We start from the raw sequence: 18,473 nt of genomic DNA on the forward strand, positions 1-18,473 counted from the left end.
CACAGAAAACGAAACGCACATTATTTTACGTTTTCACTGAATGTTAGGTGGAATTTTGGGCTTTATTAACAATACATGTTTAGTTGTTAGATCATATGAAAGCTTACTCAAAATAAAAATAATAAATAATGAATGGTACAGTGGCGGTTCTAGACCAGGGTTGAATGGTGGGGCCAGTGTTTTTCTTAAAGGCACACAGAACTAAAGAATGAATCAGAAATGACATCGTAATATTTCATTGTTTATTATATGAAGTGAGCCAGATAGCTCAGTTTTCAGACTCCTGATTTAGCAGATGAAAACTGGGATCCTATTTAAATATGGCTGAAACTACAATACCTTAATTTTCAATTCATTGTTGAAATGAAAGTATGAAGGTTAAACAATTTAATTGGTCCCATTAATTATTGTTTCTGTGCCTGGCTTTCTAACCTTATGGCCAGACAGAGATTGAAAAAAAAGGTGTGGCAATAGCAAAAGAGAGAATTAGTTGTGCAACAACATGTTTCTGTTGAATGTAGTCTCTGCTCCATAGAAAATGAGCTGTTAGCATGTCATGTTAGTCATAAGATTGTCATACAGCAACAGTCTTCAGTCAGAGGACTCTCCAGATTCGTTGGAAGACTAACTGCTACCAAGGATTCTTTCTGCCCACACCATCACCATCTACAATAATTCTTTGAAGATTAGATGATGAGTTACAACATTTAAATTTCCCAAATGTTAGCCCGCTTTAAAGTCCCTTTGACGCTGAAACGTTTTAACGTACTGTTGACGTTAAAACGGTCTAAAGTTCCGATTTCCGAGCTAAATGGAACGCAGCATTTTTTGAAATATTGCAAACTAACCGGTCTTTAAACATAATTGGTTGTTTAAAGTTGTACCGGCGTTTGTATATATTTCAGAAATTAAAAATTGGAGTTAGTAGGTGAATTTTAACTTAAACTCACATTTTCTGCTCGTGCCAGGCTGATAGTCACGTGAGCAGCAGACACTATAAAGCCGGAGGAGGACTCGCTCTGCCAGTTGATCTTCGTTTGAGAAGTCGAAGATTATCTTCCTCAGCGGTCTGAAGGGTTCCATTTGTGTGGTTAAGTTACAATCTTTTACTTATTTGGATAAATATAACTTGATATAAACGACATAAACGTGGTTTAACTTCGTTTATTTGTAAAATGAGAATAAAGAATAAGCTAGGGCCGTTAATGTTGAAGCTAGCTTAATGTTAGCAAATTTGGGTACGAGCCAACGTTTTCTTTCTTTATTTATTTATTTATTTATTGTCATGAGTGTTGCTAAATCTGTCTACGTATTAGAAATGAATTTGTGACTGGCTAGCGTGAAGGAAATTAAGTGAAACATTTGGTATTCGTCGCCTTGTGTATCTCCGTGAAACTTGCATTGCAATTGGCCGAGTAAAACGAAATGTTTTAGTTGAAATCTACGTCGGCTCTTTACATTTCATGCTAATATGCATTTTATTTCCTCCCAGGTTGGCCCGTCCAAAGGAAATTTGTCTTCCACATGGCCTCCATTAAATTCGGAACCAGTACTAGTCCATGCAAAGTGCCCTCTGAGGAGAGGGAAGAAGAGGTTGAAGATTATGGTAAAGTTTAAGATTTTGTACTATTTGTAACCTGCAAAATCTGCCAGTTTTCCATCTGAATCCATTTTCCATTCACTCCACTTTAGATAGCAGGGCAAACTGTGATCCAGACAAACTTCTACAGTGTCCTTTTGACAAAAACCACAAAATCCGCTCCTGCCGCTTCCCATATCACCTGATTAAGTGCAGGAAGGTGAGTTCCTGAGTTGGTAAAGGGCTGGTAAAAATCTGCACTCATGGTATTTTGTGGGTTTAAAATATTTTTCTACCAAAGATAAAATATTAGTATATTTTAGATTTACCAGATGAATACATTTGAATTGAATTCAGTGAATTTACACCCACTATACCAGATTGCATTTGATCCTCCTTGATATATTGGTACCCTCATAAAAGTTGCTCCTTGATTCCATTTATGGCCTTTTTTTAAAAAAACATTTTTTTTAATTTGATTAGTTTGTCATGGCTGCACAGTGGCAGCCATGCACTGTGCAGTTGGTAGAGCTCTACCAGTGATGGACTGGGTTTGATTCCCAGCCTGGGGTCTTTCTGCATGTAGTTTGCATGTTCTTTGTGCATGCATGGGTTCTCTCCGGTTTGTTTGTCCTGTGTGTCTCTATGTTGCCCTGCGACAGACTGGTGACCTGTCCAGGGTGGTACCCCGCCTCTCGCCCGGAACGTTGGCTGGAGAAGGGTGTAAGAAAATGGATGGATAGTTTGTCATGTCATACTGTATTATTGGGGACTCTGTGAATACAGTTGCAGGAAAAATGCAAAACATCGCTTTTTGTAGTTTTCCTAGCATCAAGGTACATAACATACAAATATCACACTGTTGGATTACATGGTGTTAATCCAGTGTCTTAAAGAAATTCCTTCTTGGATTATAGAAGTGGGTAAATCAAATGACTCTCCTGCAGCAATTGATTAGTAAATTAAAGAAATCTCTCGCCACAGAATCACCCAAAACTGGCCAGTGAACTGAAAACCTGCCCATTTAATGCTCGCCACCTGGTTCCCAAGCACGAGCTTGCTCACCACACAGAGACCTGCGAGGATAGAATATCTGTGGACACTGAAGATGGTGAGATTATTTTATTTTCTATCCACCTAACAGAGCTGTTACGGTTTGTTTTCTTTTAAATGGTGTAATGTACATGTGTCTTTTGTTTAACAGCTGGAAGCAGAAATGGACATGTTGGCTGGGATGTTCCAGTCAACACTTGGGTCAACCCAAACATGACTGAAGACTGGGATAAGGGTATAGTAAAATATCATAAAGGTTTAGAAGAGATCACACTAAATGTGTCTGGAGGAAATGTATTTAGATCAGTGTTTATCACACTTTTTTCAGACTGAGGACTACTTGCCCCATTTAATAACTCACAACCTAACTTAATATAAAACCTAGAATTAAAATATTACACTCTTAACTCACTTATTGTCTTTATCCATCCTAAAGAGGAGGTGGTGCTGTTTTGTGGCTGCCCAGTGGTGCAGTTGGTAATAATGTTGCCTTGAAGCAAGATGGTCTTTCTGCAAGGACTTTGCATGTTCTCCCTGTGCTTGCGTGCATTCTCTCTGGGTACTCTGGGTTCTTCCCACAGTCCAAAAACATGGTGGTAGGGTTAATTTATTTCTCTAAATCCTCCTTGGGTGTGGATGTGCATGATTGTTTGTCCTGTTCGTCTCTGTTACCCTGTGATGGACTGGCAGTCTGTTCAGGGTGTACCCTGCCCGTTGACTGCTGGAGATGGGCACCAGTAGCTATAAGCATGTATGATCATGGAGGGGTATTGTTTTGTTAATGTGACTGGCCACAACAAAACCATAAACTATTGCTCAGGCCATTTTGGGTTATTTACAGATTCTGAAAGGGTTGATTCTAAGCTTTCCAATTATGCCAAGCACTTAGAAATAAAAAAGTGGTTTATGTATTGTGTGCATTAGTAACTTTTTGAGGCCATTTGTAACTTAGAAGCATGATGAACTTGAGTTGCTCTGGCAAAAACAGAAATCCTCTTCTCCACATTACTCACCTATTTCTATCAATTGTATGTATTGTGTATTTGCCAGTTAAATATTTTTTAATCAAATAAAAAAATAGCAGCAGCATTTTTTTAATGAAGCTGAGGTCACTCAAAGCTTTTCTTTTGAGTGACCTGTTCTTAAGCAACTTGCTTTTTTTTCTTTTTTTTTGTAAATGCAAAACTTTGGTAAGTTAATTGTATGAAACACATTTTTAGCTCATTTCACAGTAAATAAACTTCTGTTTATTTGCATACCTCTAGGGGGCGCCTGTGGACCACAGTTTGAGAAAAGGGTTGATTAGATCAGTGTTCCCAACCCTGGTCCTCAAGGCACACTGACCTGCATGTTTTAGATCAGGGGTCACCAACTCCAGTCCTCGAGGGCTACCATCCTGCAACTTTTAGATTCACCTCTGCTCCAAAATGTCTGAATTCCCTCACCAGCATTCATTCCTCTCTGCAATAGGCTGGAAAAGAGGAGTTTATTTGATCCAGGTGTGTTTGAGCAGAGACGCATCTAAAAGTTACAGGATGGTAGCCCTCGAGGACTGGAGTTGGTGACCCCTGTTTTAGATGTTCCCCTGCTTCAGCACACCCCTTTCAGATGATTGCAATTCAGCAAAACCCTGTTAATCAACCATTAATTGAAATCATGTGTGCTGAAGCAGGGGAACACCTAAAACATGCAGGTTGGTGTGCCTTGAGGACCAGTGTTGGGAAACACTGGATTAGTTGAAGCTTCTCCCATATTGCCATGCATTTTATAATTCTCTGGATAAACTATTGCTCTGATGTATAATGGTAGCAAATTGTCTTTTGCAGAGTCAGATAATGTTCAAACTCCATTTGTGTGGGGTGTAAGCTCCAAATTGAACCAAATGTAAGTGGTGGTCTTTACCTCAGCATTTTCTGTGCATATATTCCTTCATACTGACTTGTCTTTTCTTTTTTTTAATTCTTTCTGCAGACTGGCTGCCAGACCCAGTAACAATCTTGGCCCTAATTTTAGAGCTCCCAGTACGCTGCCATGGCCCAATTATGAGCTGTGAGCTCTTAAACTATTCATATGCATGGAGTTATTTTTTTTTTATTTATTTTTTTTTTTTTTGCATGTTTAGATCAGTTTGAATGTTGATAAACTATCTGAAACCTCTCATGGCTTGTAGTTGTGTGGATCTCATTTAGTGTAGAGGATGTTTTTACAAATGTAACCTGTAATTGAGCAATCTTGTTTTTTTTTTCATAAGTCTTATTGTTTTTAATGTTGTGACTTTGCTGTGTTAGATTTTTGGAGTAAAAGTTTCCTTTGTTAAATAATTGTGTGGTTTAGTTATCTTTAAATGTGCTAACTTTTTTTGTAGCACTAAAAAAGTTGCACCACATGTAAAATCTTTTAATAGAAGTTCCCATAATCTTGTCTGGAGCACAGTAGTTAAGGATTGTTACTTGAATATGGTAATTTAAGTTTACCCCCCATTACGGGTTAAGATGGGGCTAGTTTGAGATGTAGACTGAGGTTTACTTTAGGATTGCAGCATAGGCTCGGTAGTTGAGTCTTTTTTCTCCACTGATAATTGAATAAATTTCTGAGCATTTGAAGTCGGCGCTAAAGTGTCTTTATTGATGCAAACATGTCATGTCTATTTAAAAGTTCAACATAATTTTAATGCTATTAACACAATATTTACTATAGGAAACATTTTTCTCCATTAAATGAAAGATGATGCACTCAATTGTTGACTTTCTACAACTTCCAATGTGAAGTTTCTTTCTTGGTGTTAAGTGGTTTTGCATGCAAGTGACTACAGTAAGCATGATCTGACACTCGAGTCTGCTTCAGTTGCTTAAACTAAAAATTAAGGTAACTATAGGCAGAAGCCAGTTTTCATTTTTTAATATGAATTCTAGCCTTGCTTCAGCATAAAGATGGTACTGTTGTAACATCAAGGGGGAAAATTAATTTAAAACGATTAAATTGCCCTGAAACGACAAACTTTAGAAATCCCAGAGAGACTGTAGTTTGAAAACTGTATTTTTGTTTATAAGTTTAAAAGCATGACCTTTCCCTATATATGGGTACATTGTGTAGTTTTTCATGAGGATAAATTTTGGTTTAAATTGGTAACCAAAGTTTGTCACACAAAGTGAATGGCTGTATTAATGTTCACAGTAACATTTGATTTGAATTATAAAAGGATGGGTAAAATAAACATGAATATGGAACCTGATCTACAAAATAAAAAATATTGCAGGATTATCAAAAATATTTCACTTTACAGAAAATCCAAATTTGGAAGCAGAGCCAAACATTGGCCACTAGATGGCGCCTGTAGCCGCAACGCTTCCCTCAGTGAGGACAGCTGACCATGAATGACCTGAGGAAGAGAAGTGTGTGGGCTGCCAGCCAGCTCCTTCCAGTCATATTTAAGTGGCATTATAGATTTCATTTTATGGCTGTTTTAGTTGTACTTATTAATAGAAGTGCTGAGCACGCCACTGCCTAAGAGATCAGTATATAGGACTCATTTCAGGTGTTTTTTTTCCCTTTTTGTACTTCATTTCCTGTCTCAATCCTGATGCAGTGTTCTCTGAAATCACTGAGGAGTAATGAAGCATTATTGATTTAAAAAGCCACCTCCCTTTGGTTGGAAATCTAAAGTGAAATCCATATTTATTCTCCAATCAATCTGAAATCTAAAAGCCTTTTATATTCTGCCTCAGATTAACAGCCTACTAAAAGACAGATGTTACCAAGAAATCCCAAATTAACACTTGCAGTCATGAGAGAAAGTTAAAGGGAGGATTATGATGTAAAGTCGACTTTTTTTTACTTTATCATGTTATGATGTTCCCTCATGAATATCATAACTCAAAATTAAAGTAAAAACATCATACAGTCACCAATTTGAGAACTCAGTACAAAAATACAACTGATCAATGTTCCAGTGATTATGTGTTGAAAGCAACTCTAAACAAGCGGGTTTGTAGCCTTGATTTAAATGAACTCAGTGTTTCAGCTGTTTTGCAGTTTTCTGGAAGTTTGTTCCACATTATCCATCTTTACTGTCACAACAAGGTGGCAGTTGTAACAAATATGGGTGAAAAAACAAAACATTTTTGTTAGCTCTAAGTCATGTTTTTGGACTGTGGGGCGAAGCTGGAGTACCTGGAGAGAACATGCATTAGGAGACTCCATGCAGAGAGTGATCCAAACCCAGAACCTTGATTTTGCAAGGCAACAACACTGCTAACTGCACCACTGTGCAGCGCACAACAGACAATGACACACATTTGAATCAGTCACAGTGTGTGCTTACACATTTGTGTCTACTGTTAAGGAATTGGGGTCATTTTGACATGTGATTTGACTGAGCCACCGGCCTCACCTGCGGATCAAATGACGCGGTCAACCATGCTCAAGTCGCACTGCTGGATCGACTTGACTATGAAACCTGCCACTTGGCCTTTATAAGAGCCTTCCAGGCATGTTTTTGAAAGGCATATCTGTCCAACGATCTCACTTTGTGAATTGACACTCGCTCAGTTCTTTTAATCTGAGAGTCCGGCACAATGTGCGAGGAACAGTAATGTTCTTGGGAACTTCCTGCCCTGTGAGTCTGCCCAAAGCTTGAGATCTTCTATTATTGTCTGCGTTCCTAACGAGGCACGTTCACATTGCTCTCGCTTTACAGAGTTACAGCAGAGGCATGGTACTGGCTCGATCACGAGGGAGCTGCTGTCCGCGCTATCTTTATCAGTGTACCATCACAGGGAGCCTGTGTAATCACAGTGATGCTGACTATCCAGTTTCTCTTGTTGCATAAGCTCTACATGGCTGCAAGGTTATGAAAGCATCCAAATTTTATATTACATTACTGCACCAGACTGGATTTGGGAGACTTTAACCTGGAAAAACCTTGAGATTAGTGCATTACAGAACATCATACATACATGCGTGTGAGACTTTTTTGGTATTCGGCTAATGTAAAAATAAATAAATGAATAAATTTGCAATGCAATTACCGCATTTCTATTCAATAAGAAATACAATTAAAAGTCACGTGAATAAGTTTGTTCTTGCAATAAATCATTACAAACATCATCCGCCTACCACTTCCTGTTGACTTTTTCGCCAGTTGTAACATCCAGTTGTTCATCACATCAATTGTGTGATGCAAAAACTGTTTCCATTGAAATACACTCATTTTGATAGAGCCAATAAACCACCTCACGTGTTTCCATTAAGCAAACTTCACTTTGCGAAATTAAATGCAGCTGTTGTCACTGTAGATCGGAATGGGTAGAACTGGTTTTAGACATCTGGCCTAAACGGCTTCCTCCCATTGAAGTGGATTTCTCTAGTAGAATTTCAACTGGACCAGTCAGCAAACAGAAGAAAGAGCTGTGAACGATGATTTTCTGCACCATTTTAAAATTTTACTCTGCCTGAAGTTTTAGCAATGGCAGCGGAGGAAGTGAGCTAAGCCAATCAGTCATGCTTCCAAATATTGAATTAACATTAACAGCCATCTTGTTTGGCTCAGTAGTGGGGGGTGTTTGTTGTGCACCCACTGTCCGGTCAGCTTTATAGAGGTGAATTGTCATATTACATACGGCCAAAAGTTCACAATTTGGTCAAATTCAAACCTTAACAGGGTTCATGCCTCCAGAAAGCAATCGTTTTTCAGTAGCTGAGGATCAAGACCTTCTGTATGAAGCGAAGCGTAGAACATAACAGCTAGACTGTAGCCGTTTTTCCACTGATCATAAAATTGATCACAAAAATAAATATGCTTAATGGAAATACACCAGTTCTGAAAAACTGGTTAGTTATTTTGGGTAGGATGCAGCAGTTTTTCAAAATGTGTGTATTTCGTAAAACGATAATGGAAACTTTATTTCCATTATTATTTATTTATTATTATTTATTTATTATTTACTTATTATTATAAGTAATAATATTATTATATTATTATTATAATTATTATTATAATTATATTATTATTATTATTATTATTATTATTATTATTATAATATTTATTACTCCACATAATAATATTAATATTAATAATATTATTATATATATATATATATATATATTATTATTATTATATATATATATATATTATTATTATTATAATAATATATATTATTATATATATTATTATTATTATATATTATATAATAATAATATTATTATTATAATATTATTTTTTACTCCACACGATCCGCACTTGTCTGTTTGGTAACACTTTATTTGAAGTGGGGTGCATAAGACTGACAATGGCACTGCCATTACAACTGTCATGAACATTGAGTCTTCATGAATGTTTGACTATTATGAAGTGTCATTTGGTAAATAATGGCACATTTAAAGTAAAGTTCTATTAAAACGCTCATTAAAAGTGTTAACTTTGCATTAAAGCTGTCATTATTTACTGACTAACACTTCTGGTAAATAACACATTCAAATAGAGTTACCAATAATGTGTGACGTATTTACGTGAATACCTGTTCAAGGATTCCTCAGTTAGGCATAAAAAACCCAGGTATGTCTTCAATGATGGACTAACATTATAAAAAGCTAAAAAATAAATAAATAAATAAAAAAGCTGATTTTGCAAAATGCCTTTTCCCATTTTTAAGCTGTACTCCATGTCCTGCTTTATTTTCCGTCTTTGCTCCAAACTGGCTCATTACCGCTAATCACTGATGATCTAATTCTTCCCGGTTGACTGTTTTAAAGAGTCATCGTTTACTTCAAGGACCTTGCTACTACAACCACTGAGAGATGTGCATTTTTGTGGTGACACACGTTTTCTTATAAAATAATTGTGTAATGTAACGATGGAGCAGTCTGGGTTATTTGAGACAAGACATTGAGGTCCATTGCTTTCTAAAAGGAGACCAGTACATAACTGGGTGGGGGTACACTGAGGTCGCCCACTGGGAGCTAAAAGAGGAGTCTGTACTTGACCAGGTTTACAAGCTGTGAGCACAATCACGTCTTCAAACCTCATGAAATGTGGTGAAGATGACCATTTAATGTAAGATATGATATTTTGCATTTATTTCAATTTTAGCAATGAAGTTTCACAGTTACATGTAAAAAACAAACAAACAAGAAAACAAGCCCACAACAAAATCTCTCTGTACACTGGGACATTATTTAGGTCAAAACAGCTGCGTGTTTAATACAGATTCAAAAACACAAAGAAAATCAGTGTGTAAGGCTGTATTTTTTAAAAAAATACACAGTATATTAGCTGCTCAATGCTGATTCATGATACATGAATAGTTTTGTAAATTTTAGCTACACAAAACATCACCAAAACATTGTGGTGGCATTAAATATAAAGTGTAATCGAGCTTTAAGAGACTTCTTTTTCAAATGTTGAGAATTATGAAGTCTGTCTGGATCACAAGTAGGTTTTGTAAAATAATTTGAATGTTTAAGCAGAAGTTTAGTAACTATTTCCAAGCTTCAGACCTTCTGCTGCATAGAGAATGTTTGTGCTCACATTATAGATGACTGGACATGTTTGCTGCTGTTGTCTCATTCAGAAGAGACTCCATTCATGGGTGTAAACAGTCTGAATGGACCTTTCTAATTCCACCTTCAATCTACAGCTTTCTAAAACCAACATACCCATATTGTACTGGATCCAGGTCCTACGTATACAAGCACTAAGAAGTAGCACCAAACTGTAACACCTCTTCGCTTCTTGCCATTTCACCTGAAGAGTGTGAACAAGATGAAGATGTCTTTTTTCCCCCCCCCAAACATTTTAAAACAATAGCGTGTCCATGAAGATCTTTTCCACAATCGGAGGTTGGGGAACGAGGTCTGACAGTTTCAGGTAGAAGATACGCTGACGGCCTTGCGTGCTCAAAGTCCTGAGGTCAGGCAGCTTCCCAAGAAGTCGGGACAAGTAATTGGGCGGCAAGGACTCGGAGCCGCAGCCAGACATGTGGCTTTTAAGGCAGCTGATGAGCTGGTTCTGAAAATCCTCCACACGTTTGGGCTCCTTCAGACCATAACGATCTGCAATTAGAAACAGAGAATAAACATGCTGAGATTTGTCTTTCACACGTTTCCAAACACAACATAACAGCACAATTTCTAGCGACTTTCGAGAATATCTAAAACCCTTGAACTTTTTCACATTTTGTCATGCTACAGCCACCAACTTCAGTTTATTTAAATAGGAGTTTAGGTGGAGAGTGTTTAACATTTGTGTTCTGATGCTTGGCATCCACATACGCATCCGAACCTCGTCAGAGTTCACTTCAACCAAACCAAGACCTAAGTTTGTAGACGGACTCCAGTTTTTGGTCCTTTGATTGTGCATTCCCCGAACAAACCAGTATGTTTAGGGCTAGTGTCCTGTTTGAAGGTAAACCTTCACCCTTTAAGTCTTTGGCAGCCTCCAACAGGTTTTTTTTCAGAGTTGTCATATATTAAGCTCCATCTATTCATAATGTCTAGATTTCATTGTGAACCACAACCACCACATTTCGCCGTGGGATGGACTGACGTGGTCATGATGAAGTGCTGCGTAAATTTTCCATCCCACACAGTTAACTTGTAAGACCAGAACAATTTCTTCCACGTGTTTAATGTGACTTGCTATGGCTTATTTTTAAAAACCACCGTCGGCCTGTTGGCTGCTTCTCTGATTGATGCAATTCTTCGCCAAACTGTTGGTGTATATAGAAACCTTGAACTGTAAGGCTTGAGGTTGGCCATATTCTACAATGTTTCAGAGATACTGTTTTATAACCAAACCCTACTTTAAACATCTCCACACCTTCCTTTACTTGTCTGCTGTGTGTCTTGGTATATGTGAAAATATTTGTCCTCTTATGTTCTCCGACAAACTCCAAAACTGTATTTATGAGGTGAGATTGGTAAACGTTGATGATTTAATGGATGTAAAAATGTAGAAAATATTGCGTAATGTTTCTTCCGCTTCACAACATAGAATCCCACAAAAAGTGGTGACTGTAACCTGATAAAGTGCACAAAAAGTTCAGTGAGTGTGTGAACTTTTGCAAGACACTGTGTTGCACAGCTCATTGAGTCTACATGTCACCCTTCACTCTGACAGGCTGTGACATATGACATTTTGTCATAAACGAGCTTGTGTTACTCTTCCCTACACACCTGTTCTTCCAGTCTTATGTTGCATGAATACAATAAAACCTAAAGGAGATTTGCTGTGTGTATTCTTGCCTCGGCTGTCAAGGCGCATTGGTATTTAAACTGAAATGGAGATCTGGATGTTAATCTTACCAGTGATTATGACCAAGGCTGTGAGGCAGGCGAAGGACTCCTCGTCTAACTTCATGCAGTGAAGACTTTGAGAAAACTCCAGGATGGAGTCGATCCACTCCCCGAAGCTTCGAACACACTGCGTTTTGTGAAGTACGGTGCCGTCGCAGAAGATGAGTTCACCTGTTTCAGGGTTTGACCTTCAAAACGATAAAAAACACCAAAGTTTAGCTTGGAGTCTTTCTTTTAATGTCTTAAAGTAAGCTTAATGTCTAAATGTTCCAAACACGAATGATCGGAAGTTGTAGTTACCGATGAGCAAGACGCAGAATGAAGAGTTCAATGAAAGCACATTCCAGCAGAAGTTCCTGATCCTCAAGACAGAAGCTGGAGAAACCAGGGATGTCCTTCGCCCATTTCCTGATGGCCTCGAAAGACGCTGTGAGGAGGTCGTAAAAGTGCTTGACGTTACTGACGTCTTCCTTCTGGTCCGTGCTGAATTTCTGCTCAACATACTAAAAGAGAAATACAAAAAAACAGATTTTAGGTCACAGGCTTCAGTCAAACTGCAACTCAAAAATGTGGAAAGGCTGTATTTATTCACCTTAGAGTAATCTAGAGCGCTGATGCTGGGGTTTGACTCCGTTTGGGCCCGAACGAGGGAAGCAATCATGCTTACTGGGGATACTGGTGCAGGCGTGTCCTGAACCACTTTAGGCTTTGAAGGTAGACGACCTCTGCGGCCTTTCAGGCTGTCTGTTCTCACAACTGTAAGGAAGAAAAAACATTCAAGTTCAATTTGTTTATACAGTTACAAAGCTGACAGCATGCAAAATAAAGTTTTTGTTATGCTTTAGGGTAACTACTTGAAATTATGGCACTTGAAGATGCACTAAAAGTTAACATGCTTTAAAATAAAGGTTGAAAAACACTTCTTAAGATTTGTGCAAGGTTTTTTTTTATGTGACATGTAGTGATAGTATTGTCAAAAGTGGCAAAATATCCCTGAAATCTAATTTGAGGAGTTAAAATGAGCAAAATATATTTAAATATTTAAATGCATGATGCAAATGCACTAAACAAATGTCTTAATTACATGAAGTTTTTGCTTTAATGCAGCAAAGAGTGATTTATTTCAGCAGAGAATGAGTCAGAATTAAATCAGGCTGCAACAGGGTTTCAACTTATAACCAATTAATTTGGACATAATAAGGAGCCACTGCAGATTGGTAAGTAAAATACTATTAACACTGCAAAAGCACAAAATCTTACCAAGTCTTTTGGTCAGATTTCTAGTGTAAATAAAGCCGTAGAAGTTTAACAGCTTGTTTTAAGTCAGGAATCAGGAATATTTCACTTATAACAAGAAATTAAGTGCCAGTGGAACTAATCCTTTCTTATCAATATTAAGGTACTATTTACTATTTGTAAGTTAGTTTTGTCAATGAAGTTGCAGGTTTAACTTGGTAATTAGTAGCAGAATAATTAAGTTAAGCCTTCAGAGTGAGCACCGATGTTTTTAAAGAACAGGAAGAAACTCATGGTAGAGTTAGGAGAACTCCGACGCTTTCGTGGTAACACAAAGAGGAAATCTTTATATGCAACATCTGGCAGCAGTTTCCTCTTCAGAGAAATAGTAAATAATTTATCTGCAGTCATGCCCCAGGTTGACTCACCTTCCTTCACCATCCCCACAGCCAGGCACTTCTGGAAGCGGCAGAACTGGCACCGATTGCGCCTCCTCTTGTCCACAGGACAGTCTTTGTTGGCATTGCAAACGTATCTGGAGTTTTTCTGCACTGTTCGCTGCAAAACAAGACACAGAAGGCTTATTATAGTTAACTAAAACCAACAAAATAACAAAAACTGAAATAAATAGAAATGGTAATGAGGAAAAACTACAACTAAATGAACTATAGAACTGAGTAAAACATACTGAAGACATATATAAGATATCCTTAATTTTTGTGTTTATTAATCTATTTTTTAGCCTTTTGAGCTGTTGTGAAATTGTTTTTTATTCCTCACAAGTAGTTTAAATCAGCTGTTGGTAAATTACGGTGCTCCATAATCCACTGGGCGGAACTGATGCTAGTCCGCAAAATGGCGACAAAATTGTTCAACAACAGTTGAATAAATTTTGTTTGAAAATGATCTCTTCTGCTGAATAATCATTACCCAATTCATGCACACATAATCAGAACATTTTGAAATTTTGAATCATGCAGCTAAAAATTAACCAAGGTATGAAAAACCTGAAACTAATTCATAAAAACTCAAAGTAGCATAAAGCTTGCAAAGCCACTCTAAAAACTGAGTTAAACATACAAAAGGTCACAACAATAAACTATAATGAAAAGCCCAGAACTATTACAACCCTGGTGTGAACGTCACCAACTTCACAGTGGCACAGAAATGTTTTTTCTTTATAAGAGCAGTTTCTACGTATATTTATCAGCCGTTTACCTTGAAAAAGCCTTTACATCCCTCACAGGTGCGCACGCCGTAGTGCTGACAGGAAGCATGGTCTCCACACACAGCGCAGTCGCCCTCATTTCCACGCTTCAGTTTGGGCGATAAACTGGCGTCCAGCTGCTCGGTGCCATGAAGGCCGAACCCCGGCTCCCTCACCGCAGTCGGGAAGGTCAGTCCGGATTGAAGAGGGTGAGCCAAAGCATAAAGTTCCTGCTCTTGCAGAAGCGACGTCCCAAAATGAGGCACGTCCTCCACGGGCCCGGAGCCGAATGGAAATAAAGTGGATGCGTTTGGTCCTGAGATGTCCTTGGCCATCCAACATTCTGGACTGGCCGAATATGTCCCAAAAACTGAATCCCAGTTGGAGGCCGGCTGGCTCTGAAATCCGGGCGTCGAAGGGGACGAAGCTGTGGCAGGGCTGCCGTAATAATCCGACCCACTGGGGGACATGGCCTCCCCTGGATAGTTCAGCATAAGCGGCCCTGGGTAGCAGCCGTAGATTTGTAGATCCTCCATGTTGTACTGTCCCTCCTGGTGCGAGGGAGACGTGACTGCTGGGGCTGTAGTGAACTGGCAGGAGTAGGCTTCGTAGTCCTCGGCAGGAGCACACAGCACCTGAGCGGTACTCGGCAGGGAAGAGGCGGAAAGGTGCTGCGGGCTGCTCATGTCCAGCCAAGAGGTGATGTCTGCGCCTTGAGACTCCAAGCTGCTCATGCTGTTCTCATAGAGCTGAGATCCGTGCTGGGGATGTATGCAAGTCATGGCTGAAAAACTGTAAAACATTTCAAAACTGTTAATGAAGTAAAAAATATTCAGCCCTTAAACTTAGGGCTGGGAAATAGATCAATAATAATATATGTCAGATAGACAGGTGACCAATATCAATAGATAATACCTCTGATAGAATATTCACTGAATTACAGAACCGCACAGCATTCTGGGGAATGTAGGCAGAGGAAAGCCCTCTCACAGCCAGCTAAGCTAGGTGGCTAGCATCAACTCACTCTTTGGTTACCTAGCAACAACTTACTGAGTAACTTGTGCAGCAGCAGTTTAAGGTTTGGCAGCATTTCAGATATTTAAAACAAAAAAACCTAATCAATAATAATGAGCCAAGATCTCATTTACAAGAGAAACTTCTTTTGATAAAGTAAGAAAACAAAAAATTACAAACATCAAATTAAGTATTTAAGAAATTTGACTCAAATAAGTTACACTGGAAGAACACAAAATCTCACCAAGTATTTAAGTATAAGTAAGACAGTTTCTAGTCCATATATCTTACTTACAAGTAACTTTTTTAGCAAGATTTAAGAGCTTGTTTTAAGCAAATAATTTCTTAATATTGATGATAAAGTGCTAGTTCCACTGGCAGATTATTTTACTGATAAAAGAAAAATATCTTGTTGTAAGTGGAATAATCTGTCACTGTCATTTTCCCAATTAAACACAGGTAAATAGTTGATTGGAAATTCAACCCCCTCTGGTACGACAAAGAAATTAATGTTTGCAGATGCTCTTCATACAGTTTGCTTGTGCATTTTTGCAAAAATATAATGCAAAAAATAATTATAGTCTCTTTAGAGATATAAGACAACAGACTTCCCAGTGTAGTAAACAGCTGGTACTATGAGGTATTGACTATAATCAACTGACTAATACATTTTGAAAACTAATCTTTAAAATTATGCATTGTCTCAACAAAAATAACCTTAAGTTTGTAGTAGCACGTAAGAGAATCTTCATTTTTCAAATTTGTGCAAAAATTTTTTTTTCCAAGTCCTCAGAGTTTACACACACGAACTCAAGTTAACACAATAATCAGAGGGAAATTTTATGCCAAATATAACTTTAAACTCATTCAATAACCTTCCTTCTTTTGTGTTAATACAGCTAATTTATTAAACTAAACACATTGTCTGCTTTGTGACCCTCTGAGTTTGTTGGCATCTATAAATCACAAAGTTTAGAGCTGCTCACAGTGTCACTTATTACTTCGTAGTAACTTTAGAAACCGCTGCAAAGTGCAGAGAGATTGGTTTAAAGACTGAGCCAACACATGAACACGCCAAGTTTGTTCAACACAAACTTTATTCTATGGATAATTAACGCAAACGAAACAATATATATCTCAATAAAACTCTAAAACAAGCTGCTTTCCGTCCTGAGTCGACAGAACCCGCCGAAACAAAACAGAAAGAAAAACTCATTCCCTACGTGTGAATGTTTTTATTATTATTATTATTATTATTATTATTATTATTACAAATTTGAAGCGTTTTCTTACCTGTCTGAGGGTTCAAAACCGTCTACAAGCGACCATGTGTCATCTCCAGCGTCTCCCAGCTGAGCGGCAGTCCCTGCGCCCCGCTCCGCGCTGCGCTCTTATACTTTAGTTCAATGTCTCCATGACGCCACTGAGAGGTTTCCATGCGAGTGTGCGCGGTGGGCGGGGAGGTTTCCAACCCGCAGCCAATCACGAGAGCCCGCTCCACAGAATAGCTGTCTGATGACGCACTACGGGATTCCGTTGACGCGCATTCAGCGAAGAACCGCAACATTGTCCTCCAGAGTGAGACCCAGACACAGATACAGCCCACTAAATCTGAATTAAAGCGTTTCCCGCAGCAGGTAGATCCTGGCAGCCGCAACACACCGAGCTAATCTTTACTTTTTCTTTAATTGTTTTATGTTGTGGTACTCCTGAATAGGAAACAGAAGAGAGAAAAATGATTGCATCTTTCAGAAACAGGAAGTACTCGGTATTTTTAGACTGTTCTTAGAGGGTTTTCAGGAAGAAATACTTTGAAAAAAGGATGCGCATGTGCTTAAATCCAAAATATTTCCTATTTCTCTGTGGTTAGAAATGTATCGCTGCTTTTACTTCTTTTCTCTTTTTTTGTTGCTGCGATGGAATAGTTCGCCAAATGAGATTACACTCTGCAAAAACATGAAATTTTACCAAATGTAGTTATTGTGCAAATATCTTAGCACACTAGAAGTAAGACAAAACTAATTTAGTAACTTTGCAGCAAGATGTAATAGAAGTAAATAATTATTTAGCATTGATGAAAAAGTACTGGCACATTATTTCACTTGTAACATGGGAAAGATGTCTTGAGGAGTAATTTCTAATTTACTAGCATCTTTTCAGTAAGACATAATAGCTTGTTTTGAGTAAATAATTTCTTAATATTGATGAAAAAGTCCTAGCTCCAGTGTCAGATTATTTCCTTTATCACATGGCTTTTTTCCTGTTTTATAAGTAAAATTATCTGCTGGTGGAACTTGTACTTTTTCATAAATTTTAAAGAATTATTGATTTAAAACAAGCTAGTATATCTTGCTGAGTTTTGTCTTAATTCAAGTGTAGATATTTGCTCTAGAATAAAATTACTTGGTAAGATTGCAGTCCATGTTCTAGTTACAAAACGTTTCCACTTTTGGCAAAAATATACCTGTTAAATAAGCAAATTTGAACTAATTATTGATGAAGAAAAATACATTGTCTTATGAATTATCTGTAGTCTGGTTAGTTTAGTTTAATGAATGCTAAATTCACGATCTATTAACTCATGCTTGTTTACACCAACCAGGTGAAAATTAGCATTTCTTTCTATAATCTGGTACCATGCATCTCTCCTTTTTAAAGGTTAATGAAATGTTGTTCATTGTGTCTTTGTAAATAAATAAAACGTATAAACAAAACTCAACAATATTCACTGAAAAATGCACCAAAGTTAAAAGTTAGAATTTAAAAATAAAATCAGCTTGTAGTCCCACGAAGTGCTGAGCTGGTTTCTGTAATTTAAGATGCAATTCGTCTTATTATTTATTACTCACATGTGTATTTTTAGCCTTGCAAATAGCAATAGACTTGAGTTTCAGACAGCGGCACAATGCCACATGCCCAGGTTGCCACATGGCATGGCAACAGTTTGGGTTGTAACATTTCAGTCAAATGCACCGAATTACACTTTATTCTACAGCAAATATTAAATAAGACTAATTCTGACACGTGGTTTGGTCTTCAAATCAAATGGTGCCCATTTTCTGCTTGAACTGTTGTGAACAATTAGTTAAACGT

At 37.8% G+C, this 18,473-nt stretch overlaps 2 protein-coding genes across 3 annotated transcripts; one reads left to right on the forward strand and one right to left on the reverse strand.

The window, feature by feature from the left end:
• The first annotated feature begins 582 nt into the window (after nucleotides 1-582).
• gtsf1 (gametocyte specific factor 1) lies at nucleotides 583-5,235 on the forward strand. Of its 2 annotated transcripts, none has more exons than XM_015051509.1 (7): nucleotides 583-695; nucleotides 1,493-1,606; nucleotides 1,693-1,799; nucleotides 2,564-2,690; nucleotides 2,784-2,867; nucleotides 4,459-4,516; nucleotides 4,604-5,235. In XM_015051509.1, exons 2-7 carry the CDS (start codon nucleotides 1,525-1,527, stop codon nucleotides 4,683-4,685), a joined length of 540 nt encoding a protein of 179 aa, XP_014906995.1. In that variant the 5' UTR covers nucleotides 583-695; nucleotides 1,493-1,524; the 3' UTR covers nucleotides 4,686-5,235. The 2 variants fall into 2 exon arrangements, with proteins under 2 accessions (XP_014906995.1, XP_014906994.1); XM_015051508.1 differs by lacking the exon at nucleotides 583-695 and adding an exon at nucleotides 842-1,090.
• Nucleotides 5,236-9,684: 4,449 nt separating this feature from the next.
• On the reverse strand, nucleotides 9,685-16,782 carry nr4a1 (nuclear receptor subfamily 4, group A, member 1). Its single transcript, XM_015051517.1, has 7 exons — nucleotides 16,674-16,782; nucleotides 14,378-15,158; nucleotides 13,588-13,717; nucleotides 12,516-12,679; nucleotides 12,224-12,426; nucleotides 11,933-12,111; nucleotides 9,685-10,681 (listed from the first exon to the last, which is right to left on the reverse strand). Exons 2-7 carry the CDS (start codon nucleotides 15,146-15,148, stop codon nucleotides 10,425-10,427), a joined length of 1,704 nt encoding a protein of 567 aa, XP_014907003.1. The 5' UTR covers nucleotides 15,149-15,158; nucleotides 16,674-16,782; the 3' UTR covers nucleotides 9,685-10,424.
• Between the last annotated feature and the right edge of the window lie 1,691 nt (nucleotides 16,783-18,473).

Source organism: Poecilia latipinna, unplaced genomic scaffold (genome assembly GCF_001443285.1).
Source record: "Poecilia latipinna isolate Pla-1442-1.1 unplaced genomic scaffold, P_latipinna-1.0 Scaffold1049, whole genome shotgun sequence".
In the NCBI taxonomy this organism is placed as follows: Eukaryota; Metazoa; Chordata; class Actinopteri; order Cyprinodontiformes; family Poeciliidae; genus Poecilia; species Poecilia latipinna.

What these genes read in the sequence shown, in the direction of transcription:
- nr4a1 (XM_015051517.1), bottom strand. Translation starts at nt 15,148, where the DNA reads ATGACTTGCATACATCCCCAGCACGGATCTCAGCTCTATGAGAACAGC. An exon ending in GCGCTCTAGATTACTCTAAG is followed by an intron (nt 12,427 to 12,515) that starts GTGAATAAATAC and finishes TTTCTCTTTTAG; the next exon opens with TATGTTGAGCAGAAATTCAG. An exon ending in AGCCTTGGTCATAATCACTG is followed by an intron (nt 10,682 to 11,932) that starts GTAAGATTAACA and finishes TTCTAATTGCAG; the next exon opens with ATCGTTATGGTCTGAAGGAG.
- gtsf1 (XM_015051509.1), top strand. Translation starts at nt 1,525, where the DNA reads ATGGCCTCCATTAAATTCGGAACCAGTACTAGTCCATGCAAAGTGCCC. An exon ending in ATCTGTGGACACTGAAGATG is followed by an intron (nt 2,691 to 2,783) that starts GTGAGATTATTT and finishes TTTGTTTAACAG; the next exon opens with CTGGAAGCAGAAATGGACAT. An exon ending in GACTGAAGACTGGGATAAGG is followed by an intron (nt 2,868 to 4,458) that starts GTATAGTAAAAT and finishes TGTCTTTTGCAG; the next exon opens with AGTCAGATAATGTTCAAACT.